Genomic DNA, 11,585 nt, shown 5'->3' with positions numbered 1-11,585 from the left:
TCTCATTAGAACTGATTCAAATGTATTCTTTTTAATGGCTGAGTAATACTCCATTGTGTATATGTACCACAGCTTTCTTATCCATTCATCTGCTGATGGGCATCTAGGTTGCTTCCATGTCCTGGCTATGTGAGAGGAGATGAGCTCAAGTCCTTCTACTCCACCGTCCTGTCTCTCTCTGCCACCTTTTGGCTTGAGTTTCAGAAAACCATTTTATAATAAATGAAAATAATCTCTGGAGGGAAAAAACAATGGGTTTTATTTATAAGATCATAGTAGGACTCAGATCTGGAAACACAACAGGCTTGAAAACTTTTCAGAGACCGTGAGATGGTTCTGAATCAGCTGTTAGCCAAGGCCCTGGCCTAGACTTGACAGCCAGCTGGGCTGCAGGGTAAGGTGAGTTTCCCTGTGAAGGACAGGAACCGTGCTGGGGACTGGCCAGCTCCCAGGGCCGACCTTGAGATATGGCTGCTCTGGAAACCACTAGAGCTGGACCATGGTCATATTTAACCTCAGGCTGGAATGTTACACAGAAATGCACCAAATGCTAAGGATGATTTTATTGTTACACAGGGAATGCAAACCTTTATTCTACCCCTGTAACACAGCCTTGTTTTGTGTACACTGCTTCCAAGTGCTGCCTCTGTCTTAGGGTCCTAGCCTTATAGCAACTGGAGGGACCAACGTAGGGGTCCTTCTCCCATTTCACAAGTGACACAGAGTGCTCTGAACTTGCCATGGTCATTGTTGATGTGGGGCTGGAATGGGATCCTGCCTTACAGTTCCTTGTCTGATTCTGGACACCCAGGCTGCCACTGAGTTATACTACCAGCTATACCACCTCACTTGGAGAAGGCAATGGCACCCCACTCCAGTACTCTTGCCTGGAAAATCCCATGGATGGAGGAGCCTGGTAGGCTGCAGTCCATGGGGTCACTAAGAGTCAGACACGACTAAGTGACTTCACTTTGACTTTTCACTTTCATGCATTGGAGAAGGAAATGGCAACCCACTCCAGTATTCTTGCCTAGAGAATCCCAGGGACGGGGGAGCCTGATGGGCTGCCGTCTACGGGGTCGGACACGATTGAAGCAACTTAGCAGCAGCATACCACCTCACTAAGGCCAGGCAGGCGTGGTGGATTAGGGCTGGGCTTGGGGGTGGATGGATTCCAGAGAAGGGATTTGAAAACTTGAAGGCATTCTACTGGGACTCTGAGAGCTGATCCTGGTAAAAGAGGCTTGGGACCAGGCCCCAGTTTCCTTCTGCCCGTGGGGACCTGACTGGCCTCACCTTCATGTTTTAAATTTCCTCAGTTTCATTAAGCCCTGGTTATTCCTATTTCTGTGCAGCAAGCTGAGGGTTACATATGAGAAATGGACTGGCAGGGCCCTGGCTCAGATGGACCGGGTTTCTGGGCATATGACTAAGAATGCGTTTATTCTACACATCTGGAATTCCGTGTGTTTCCAGAGAAAACTGCTCTCAGAGCACTTTTGTGAGGAAGTGTAGTGGCTCCGGGCAAAGTCGGTAGTGTTTAGTTATACGTCCCCCAGATGGTTCTAACTAGCTGAGTAGCTTCTTCCGTGAATAAGATCTGCCGATAGGGCGTCTCCTGGAGAATGCTCGGCTGAAAGGAGAGTCTTCTGCCGTGGGGGAAAATACATCCACATCCTCATCTAGAAAAAGGTGGAAAGACTTAGCATGCAGGACATAACGGAGAACACAACAGAGGAAAGTGGGCTTCACCTGCAGAGAGTTACGCATGGAGATGGACTTAAGAAAGCCAGCACTGCTTGTAGGCGCGCTCATCCCGTGGAAGCATTCATTACCCACACTGTTTATCAGGCCCTCTACTCTTACTGTAAGCACTGAGCAAACGGCAACTAGTAACTGAAAATGCAGAAAACCTGTGGCGCTTCAGTTTTCTGCACCTTCTTTTTTGTCTCAGATTGTGGGGGTTTTGCTATTTCGCATGATTTGTATCATGGTCTTGAGGGAGGAGAACCATTGAAGGCCCCCGCCTCCTGCACCCGCCTCAACAATTCTAGCTACGTGGTGCAGTTAACAGGTTCAATCCCATTCTTCCCAGGTGGGGTCAAGGGGAATCCTAGAGTCTGAAGGGTGATTATAATAGCCAGGCCTTTTTCAGACCAAATGGACAGAAACCCAGGGGTGTAACCTCTGAGGAGAAACGGCTGGCTGGCTCCACACACACCACCTGCCACTTGGGCCACTCGCCCCTCCAACCTCAGGGACCCAGACAAGCAGTAAGTGGTTGTGTGCCCACTTCTGTCACTGTCTTCAAGAAGCTCAAGCAATCTGGTAGGATTTTGAGGGTTTTTCTTTTTTGGTGGTGGTGGTTCCAAAGCACATAAGTTCTAAAGTGGTACTTCTCTGGGAGCCCATGACAAGGCGGGGGATAAAACCACCCTAACTCTACGACCCCTCCGAGATTCAACTGCCTGAAAACCCCGGAGGTAACTTGAGATCAAGCTAACCAAAGGACAGAAATTAGATCCTGGTGATGTCTCTAGGACCTCCAACAAATTACCTCTGGCGTCTTTACGCTGAGAGGAGGGTGTCTTCCCCTGGAACAGCAGTGGAGAGTGGGTCAGCGCCTGTAGCCCACTGGCAGAGAGGCAGCTCCGCACAGCACAGCCGGGAGGCGGGGTGGCACCTGGAGCAATGGCATGGTCAGCGCAGCCGACGGCCCTGACAAGGAAGCCCAAGCCTTCCCCCGGTGTCCCCTCGGTCACACCGCGCCCACACGGCCCAACATGGCAAACTCACCTGGGACGAACACCTCGTCGTCCGCCGCGGAGGGCAACTGGCGAATGCTTGTGCTTGGAGACCGCTCTTCTGAGTCTCCCTGCTGATCGCAGGCCCTCTTCACTTGTCGTTCAGCCTCCTCCTTAGCAGAGAGGCATCTCTTCCTAGATCCCAACCCAAACTGTCCCCAGGAGAAGGCCTCCTCAGCCTTGGGCACGCTGTCCCTGGGAGGCGACTGGTCTGGCAGCTGACACACACCCTCTAGCTCAAAATCCCCCAGGATGGGGGGCCTGCCAATGCCAAGTTCCAGGCCTCGCTCCTTGCCCTCCGGCTCCAGTGGAGACACTCCCCCGGGAAGGTCGGAACTGACCTCACTCCTCCCAGCAGAGGGGCCGAGGCTGCAGTCCACTGCCCTCTTTCTGCGGGGCCAGTCTTTAATTGTGTCAGGAGTCGTCTTCCCACTGTGCTTGGGGGATGGGGTCCAAGGAACCCCAACTTCTGTCTGGAAAGGAGAGGGGGTACCGCAGGGGCAGTGGGTGGGGGTGCATGACTGGCAGATATAGGTCTGTCCCCCACTCTTGCCAGGGGTGCTGTGCGAGGGGCGAAGGCAGGGGGCCGACAGGCAGGTGGCTTCGGGTTTGCCTGAGGACTTGCTGGCCCTGGGCACACTGGGACCCGGGAGGGAGCTCTCCTCCCTTGGCGGGGGCTCAACTTCTGGCAAAGAGCTGGAGTCTATCTTTTTAATTCGGAGCTTGGGGAGGCCAGAAGCTTGCATCTCCAGCTCAACCTCATAGGTCTGCGGGCTGGCAGGGGCTCCGCAGGGCCAGGGGGCTGCCTGCTGATCCTCTAGTTGCGTGGCCGCCTGGCACTGCTTCATGTCTGCTGTGCAGTGTGGGTCGTAGGGGGGCATCAGGGGAGAGTGGGGTCCAGAGGAAGGAGAGGTGGGAAGAATCCTGGGGTCACACGGAGACGGCTTCTCACACGTACCCATCCTTAACCCCTCACCTCCGTCCAGGGGTGAAATGCTGCTTTTTAAGTTATCATGGCCATGGTGCTCAGCTTCATCCAGGAGAGTGAGACAGTCCGAGTCTGTTGCAATAAGCAAAGGAGAGGACGTATGCCAGTCACCCCCAAAGCCAGTTCCAGGGTAAGCTGGAAGTTCAGGCGAAGCTGGAGAAGAGAGGGTCGCTGCCTTCTGGTTCTTTCCAGTGTCTGTGATGGCAGCTGGGTTGTCAGTTATGGCAACCCTCAGAGCAGCCAAGCTGTCAGGCTGGCCCTCCAGGAAGTCTTGTTCTGTTTCTGAGGTCTTGTTATGCCGTTTCCCATGTTTGGAAGGGGGCGGAGGGGGCCAGAGGTCAGACGGAGCTACCTGTGAGGCACTGGGGGGCGTCAAGGGAGCAGAACAGGAGGGAGGTGTGGTGACACTGGGTGATCTCTGGACTTCTTGCCAGCCGCCTTGTCCAGAGGACAGAGATGCTATGGGAAATTCCCCAAGTGAACTCTCCTTGGAAATACCACATGAAAGAGAGGTAACGGCTCTTTTTGGAAAAGTCAGAGCTGCGTTCCCTGGTCTCTCTGGGGTTTTGACAGCTTTGTTACTCCACAGCTGCGGCAGCTTCTCTGCCCGGGGTGCTCCAGAGCCCTGGGGGAGCTGGTGTTTCTGACTTGGAGATGTGCCCTTGGAAGCGGCTTGTCTCTGGAGCCCCGAGGCTGCTGTCCTGGGAGGTGCTCGAGCAGAGGATCTGTTAGGGGTCAGACACTCAGTCCTGGTCGGGGCAGTTGATGAAACCAGGGCTGCTGGACAGGAGGTGCTTTCCGGACTGGAGTCCACCAAGTGTGGCCAAGAAGAATTCTGCAAAAATCTGGGGGGCTGACCACCTTGTCTCTGGGGAGTTCTCCGGACCTTTTCAAGAGAAGAGGCACCTTCTGCCAGGGAGTGTCCTTTCCGAGGGGTGACTTTTGGTTGCGATGGTGAATCCCAGCCATGTGGAGATAAGTCTTTCAAGAATTCCTTAAAAATGACCTGTTTGGCAGGGGTCATTTCCGCAGGGGATTTCTGCAGCCTTTCCGGGGTGCGCAGTGGAGTCTGTGGTGTCCGAGGGACCTTTCTTGGTGTGGCTTTACAAGAGCTTGGGGACTTCCAGTAACTCTTCTCAGGCGTCTGTAAAGAAAGATGCTTATTTCAGTGCTCTGAACATCATAACCTATAGTCTCGGAAATGTTTTAATGATCTCTAAGAAGATTAAAAAGTCCAGTGGGAGGTTTCTTATCATCAGCCAAAGGAATGATAAATTGGATTTCATACAGGACACGTTTCCACTTCCAAAACATGACCCAGATTTTACTTGTCAGCTTTCTAGCACTAAGCACTGTATCCAAGCTTCATTTCTTCTAAGACAAATTGTTTTAACAATTTGCACACTACAGTGAAAATATGCTTTGCCTCTGTATCACTCCACTCACTACTCACAGCTGTCTTTTCCTGATCTTTGCCTGAAGTAACCTTTAGGAGCCACGTCAGCTGCTATTCACCTGTCACTTGTCACCACATGTCGATCCTGTCACCCATGTTAGAAACCTGGTAGTCATCCTGGACTCCCTCCCTCTCCACATGCCTTCAACAGGTGGTTTTAAGTACCTGATATGCGTCAGGCAAAATGTGTGCAGAAGGCCGGGGTGGGGGAGGAGGAGGAGATGAAACATGGACCCTATGGATACACAGCAATAAAGATAACACCTCAGAGAGGAACCTTCCCAACAAAAAAACTTCCCTTCTTGCAAAAATTGCAGTTAATTCCAACAGGTAAGGAAGTCTGACAACTATTGTTCAATCTTATTATCTCAAGAGTCCTGGTCCAGTTGGCATTTCATGTAGGGTATAGACAGATGAGGGGAAGATCCCCGGGAGGAGGAAATGGCAACCCACTCCAGTATTCTTGCCTGGAGAATCCCATGGACAGAGGAGCCTGGTGGGCTACAGTCAATAGGGTCGCAAAGAGACATGACTGAAGCAACTCAGCACACAGATGGATGATAATACACGGGCTGATGTACTGACGGGGCATGCACGGGACAATACGGGAGCACAGAAGGGCAGGCAACGGACAGTGAGCCAGGTCTTAAAAGAATGGGTGTCGGCAGGTGAAGACAAGGTGGACAGTGCGGGAGAGGAACCTTGAGGCACACACAGCCATATGAGCAAAGGCACGAAAGTGAAAAACAGCAGCTCTGTGCATCCTGAGGCGGCTGGGAAGGTGGAGTGTGAAGCAGAGATGGGTGAGCAGGCGTCAGAGTGCCTGTCCAGGGAGGAGACGGAACACGGTCCTATGGACCCTTCCCCACAGCTTCCTGTGTCCCCCCAATCCCCTAAGCGGTTTTGGGGCAGAGTCTGTAGAGCTTCCAGCACAGTGAGGTAGTCAGAGGAGCACCCAATGGGGTCACAGAGGTCCCACCAACCTCTGGGGGTGGGATGGATTTGAGAGGCAAGAGGCTATGGAAGTGTTGCAGGCAGAAGTGAACTCGGGTAGGAACTGAAGGGATGGAGAGGAGGGAATGGGTATCAGATAGGCTGTCGATAAAATGGGCAGAATGGATGGATTAGCCAGGCCTGAGGAGAGGAGTCCAGGATGACTACCAGGTTTCTAACATGGGTGACAGGATCGAGTGGGCAATCAAACAGGTGAGAATGCTACTGCTCATTTCAGACAGATATAGACCTGGTGTCCAGTATAAATGGAGATGAACCCAAGAGGTAGGTGAGATCTACCCGCTCAGTCCAGCTGCTACCTTAAGTGCCCATGTACCCAATAGTCGTTCAAGTCAGCCTCAACCACCTCAGATCTCTATTACTATCTTCTCTTCCTTACTGGCCTCAGTGGCTTTCCTTGCCCATGTCTACATGTTCCCCAAACTATACTATTTTAAACATCATAGTAATTTTATACCTGATAGGCTGTAGGTGTTGCAGAACCCACAGTGTTTCCTGAAGGCCTTTTAATCCGTGCTGAGCCCTTCTCTGAGGGACTGATCATCTCAGACATTGCTCCGAATAGAAGTCTCTTGGGAGACCGAATACTTTGGACTGGAGAGTTTTCTCTTTGGTCTGCAAGTCAAAAACAGTGACAATATTTAATTCTTTCTCAATTCCTGCCCTCTCACCCCCTACCCAATACTCATAAAACAGCCAGTCTATATAAGAAAGATGACGATTTGGGAGCAAATGGGGGAAATCCCACCTAATTATGACAGCAGTCGTAACAAGTGCTGCTTTATTGCATTGTGAGACTGCATTATCAAGCCCAGTCTCTACGTTAGGAGGTGTGGGCAACGGAAATAATTTGAAAAGACAAGTATAAAAGATAGATCTGATAAGCCAAGTTCACAATGGATAAAAGAATGAAGGTCATACAGTACCTTCAACCTGGGGATACCTTCCCATAGTATCTGAATGTATGTATGGAGGAAATTACAGGTCATTTCTTCTTGAATGAATGGAAGTACCTACAAGGATAGTGCGGACAGCCAGCCATAGGAAGCCAAAGGGGTGATTCTGATAATGGTGGCCGTGGTCACCTGTTCATCTGGTCATCACTTTGAACCTCAAATATTTATACTGTAAGTCCCCTGCATACAAAAGAGTTCTGTTCTGAGAGCGCATTCGTTAAGTCCAACTTGTTCATAAGTCCAAAGTCAGCCGAGGTACCCAGCTAACACAATTGGCTATGTAGTACTGTATTATAATTGGTTTGTGGTATTTTTCACACAGAAATTAAAATATTCTTAGCCTTGGAGTACAGTACCTTGCAAAGTACAGTACAACAGCTGGCAGCAAGCAACAACTGCCAGCTACATCACCACTGTTTTTATGCTTGCTTCCAGACATCCTGGGCTTGAAATAAAGACACTGTACTATTACACCCTGTACAGTGCTGTAAAGTACATACACATACAGCCACTTGTAGAGGATGCAGCACGTGACGACGTATACCAGACACGTGAACTTACATGACTAGACATTCTAACGCGTGTTAGCATCTTTGAAAGCTCACAATCTGAAGGTTCATACATAGGCAACTTACTGTACCTGACCTGTTTCTCCAATATCAAATTTCATTCTTTTCCCACCAAGCTTGTGTGGACCTCTGAAGACAGGCAGGGAAAGTGTGTTACCTGACTTCATTTGCTGGAATGAGTGAACCCTTTGTATACTTCGAGACTTTGGCTGAGACACAGAGTAGAAGGAAGCAGAGTTTGTCCTGCTGAACGCCAACTGCTTGATTCGAGGACTTCGTCTCAAACTCACCACTGTAAGACCAGAATCAGTTAGTACCAAGAAGAAATGCAAGCTCGGTGTTTCCCCTATGAGATGGGTAAGAACTATGTGACACCATGCACAAGAGGGGCTTCCCTGGCGCCTCAGTCGGTAAAGAGTCCGCCTGCAATGCAGGAGACCTGGGTTCCGTCCCTGGGTCGGGAAGATCCTGGAGAAAGGAATAGCTACCCACTTCAGTATTCTTGCCTGAAGAATTCCATGGACAGAGACGCCTGGTGGGCCACAGTCTGTGGGACTGCAGAGAGTCGGACGTGACTGAGTGACTAACACTTTCATGTACAAGATGGAAAACTTGGTTTCCAACAAGCTCTTGGTTTTGAGATCTTTGAAGTGTGACAAAGCTAAGAGGGCTATGATATGTGGCCCCAGCAAACTTCCCCCCCAAAAAAACAAAAAACCCGACCCCTGCAGACTGTAACCTGCATAAGTATTATGAACTGCCACCCTGAAGCATTATGTAGAGTGATAAAAAAGGTTTGTAGAGTGTGACTTTCATTAAAAAGTTTTAAATCATGGTTTTCATACTTATGTTACACATATTTGTATAGAAACAACACCTGTAAGAGTATTATTAAAGCTAAACATTAGAGTATTTCTGATTTGTGGGATTACCAAATGTTAATTTTTTGGCTTCTCTATGTTTTCTAATTTTTCTACAATAAACTACTTGATTTAACAAACAATGTTTTTGGAAACCCCTCCTTCATGTACACTTTAAAAATAAGCCAAGGTTTGTTTGTTTGTTTTTAAATTTTTGGCTGAGCTGGTTCTTTGCTGCTTCATGAGCTTTTCTCCAGTTGCAGCACGCGGGGGCCACTCTAGTTGCGCTGCCCAGGCTTCTCTTGTGGTTCCCGGGCTCTAGAGCACAGGCTCGTAGCTGTGGCACATGGCTTAGCTGCTCCGCAGCATGTGGGATCTTCCCCATCAGGGACAGAAGCCATGTCTCCTGCGGTAAACATCCTTTACCACTGAGCCACCAAGGAAGCCCCACAGTACCATATATTAACATAGTAGTTTAGCGTTCACTCTGAATCCCATTTCTATTATGTAAACATATTTCTTCTCCAGAAACTCTCAGTACACTCTGTGTAACAGATCATTCACCAATTAACATGTACTGATACACACTGTGGGCCCAGAGCTGTCATAATGGATATGCTGAGCAAGGATACAAGTCCAGAAAAGTTGTCATAGAAAGTAGAGAAAACACAAAAGCCCAGAACCCCCAAACAAAACAAAAGTAGGTAATACCATCTTCTCCTTTCTCTGGGGACTCTTCAACAACGTCAATATCAGGACCAGGATCAGAGGACCTTGAGGAACAGCGGGTACAAGGACTAGTCAGCATCACTCATAAATAATGCACATCACAGACCTACAGGTTCTCACCTCACAAGATAACAAAGACCACAAATGGTCTTGATGACATCACTGTAGGCAGGCACTCTCAGACATTACTGTCAAGAGTGAAAGGCTAAAACTTTTTTTGTGAAAGCAGTTTGACAAAGTTAAATTTGTATACCGTTTGATCCACAAATTTCACTTCTTACAATTTACCCTGTAGATAAATGAGCACAAGTGTGTAAAATCCACACACAAATAATGTCCAGATGTAGCCTTGACAAGGAGGAGTAGATGTACTTCTCCCTATTCTTGCTCTCATGTACAGCTAAGAACCCTGGGTGTTACATACAGAGCAAGCAGAAGGCTCTCAAAGGTGGAGAGAAGACTCAGGACCTCAGGACCTGAAGAGACATAGGGCAGTGAGCTCTGGGAGTTTCTGTTTTGCTTCATAGATCTTGGATCAGGTGCTCAACAAGCTGACAACCCCAATACACCAAGAGGTGCAGATAGAAACTGCCCTGAGCAAAGTTAGTTCTCTTTAGACAAAGAACCAGGAAAGGGGCAGCCAAGTAAGACAGAAACATTCAGCAAAAGCTGCCCTACTCAAACCAATTGCCATGGAAAACTGTGGCCTCACCACACCCCTGAACAGGCCTAGCTGGGATCATCCCAGGCCTGGCAGCGAGACTTCCTCCTTCCCCAGGTCAACACATGAATAGATTTTAAAATTAGGCAATATCCATTCAATAGAATACTACTCAGCAATAATATGGAACGAACTATTGATATATACAACAACACAGATAAATCTCAAAATAATTATGCCAAATGAAAGAGGCTGGACACCAGAGTGCATTCTGTATGGTTCTCCAGCCCTCACAGAATTTTCAGAATGCTCTTTGGTAATAGGCAATGTGGTTGAGACTGGGTCACAAATGTCATGAGAAGGTAAGCATGGCCCATAAGATGAGGAGGGCTGTGTGGGAGCATGAAGAAGCTAGACAAGGAAGTCGCTCACCTGCCCTTGATCTGTCTATGAAGCAGCCTTCCAGAGATTTGCTTGTGTACTGGTGTCTCGGCCACACTCTTGGTCAGCAGCTTGCGATAACCTAAAATGTAAATAGGATAAATTTCACATAATCTTACCAAGCAGAAACAGCAAGGCAATGGAAGCAATTTGAACTTAAATACGGTTTAACACTTAGCCAGAGTGGCTCTTAATGGACTCGTGGACCAAGGTCTAACCATAAGATTTGACTTAATAAGACATTACAGTTTATCAGCACTATTAGAGTTTAACAATAAATAATCCAATATAAAATATAATGAAAATAATGATCCTGAAAAATAAGTTCTTATTAGGGCTAATACTTCTGTCCACCTAGTTAGTTGGTGGTTCTTTTATTTATGATTAAATTATTGCATTTATGATTAAGGCATGTGAAAATGCTGATATGTCATGCAATGTTAAGATAATACAAAGATAAATCTAATTTATGCTCTGGTATAAATTTTCTCAATAGCATAAGACAGACAAGTTACCATGGGAGGACTGGTTTTAAGGGACATAAAAATGACTAGGAAGAGGACTGATGCCAGCAGGAATGTGGGGTAAAAAACTCCCCCATAAAAGGAATGAGAACACTGACCAAAAGTGAACTCAATTGCTCCAGAACTCTGGAAATTAACCAGTTTGGAGTAATCCAAGGAGTAGTTATTCAACAAAAACAGCTGTATCTCCTTAAGAATAGCAAGCCCTGCACAACTTTAACTTCCCTGGCCCCGACCTCCTCTCCCTGGCCCTGCAGCAGCCTTGAGAACCAACAGCCCAGCGGCCCCTGGATGAACAAATGGTGTCTAAGCTCCTCCACAGCCCCATTCCCAGATAACAGTCTATTTGGCCTATCTGGTAGTTCCCTGGAGAATCGCACTCACTTGGCCTGTCTCTATTTGACCTGACTCAGAACTTGTCCAATGCAAACAACTTTTTCCCAGGGAGCCATTTACTAAAAACAATCAGCAGCAACTGTAAACATCAGCTGCCTGAGGTGGTGATCTTGGGGCAGACAAGATAACCAAGAGTCTGGATGTGAAAACTGGGGAATGAGACATCCACAAGGGACTCTCTCTGCTA

The 11,585-nt window shown here is 48.3% G+C and overlaps 1 protein-coding gene across 1 annotated transcript in view; it reads right to left on the bottom strand.

The window, feature by feature from the left end:
* Positions 1–1,067: 1,067 nt before the first annotated feature.
* The window catches only part of TICRR (TOPBP1-interacting checkpoint and replication regulator), a 100,789-nt gene continuing 90,271 nt past the window's right edge, over positions 1,068–11,585 (bottom strand). Inside the window, exons 16-22 of the mRNA XM_010841134.1 lie at positions 10,470–10,560; positions 9,359–9,420; positions 7,945–8,079; positions 6,720–6,877; positions 2,797–4,936; positions 2,558–2,683; positions 1,068–1,682 (exon numbers count right to left, since the gene is read on the bottom strand). Coding sequence (XP_010839436.1) covers positions 1,570–1,682; positions 2,558–2,683; positions 2,797–4,936; positions 6,720–6,877; positions 7,945–8,079; positions 9,359–9,420; positions 10,470–10,560 — 2,825 coding nt within the window. The 3' untranslated portion in view covers positions 1,068–1,569. The remainder of the gene's footprint in view (positions 1,683–2,557; positions 2,684–2,796; positions 4,937–6,719; positions 6,878–7,944; positions 8,080–9,358; positions 9,421–10,469; positions 10,561–11,585) is intronic.

The sequence above is a fragment of the Bison bison genome, unplaced genomic scaffold (assembly GCF_000754665.1).
Source record: "Bison bison bison isolate TAMUID 2011002044 unplaced genomic scaffold, Bison_UMD1.0 scf7180017864155, whole genome shotgun sequence".
NCBI lineage: Eukaryota > Metazoa > Chordata > Mammalia > Artiodactyla > Bovidae > Bison > Bison bison.
This window is presented reverse-complemented; position numbering and strand designations above follow the sequence as displayed.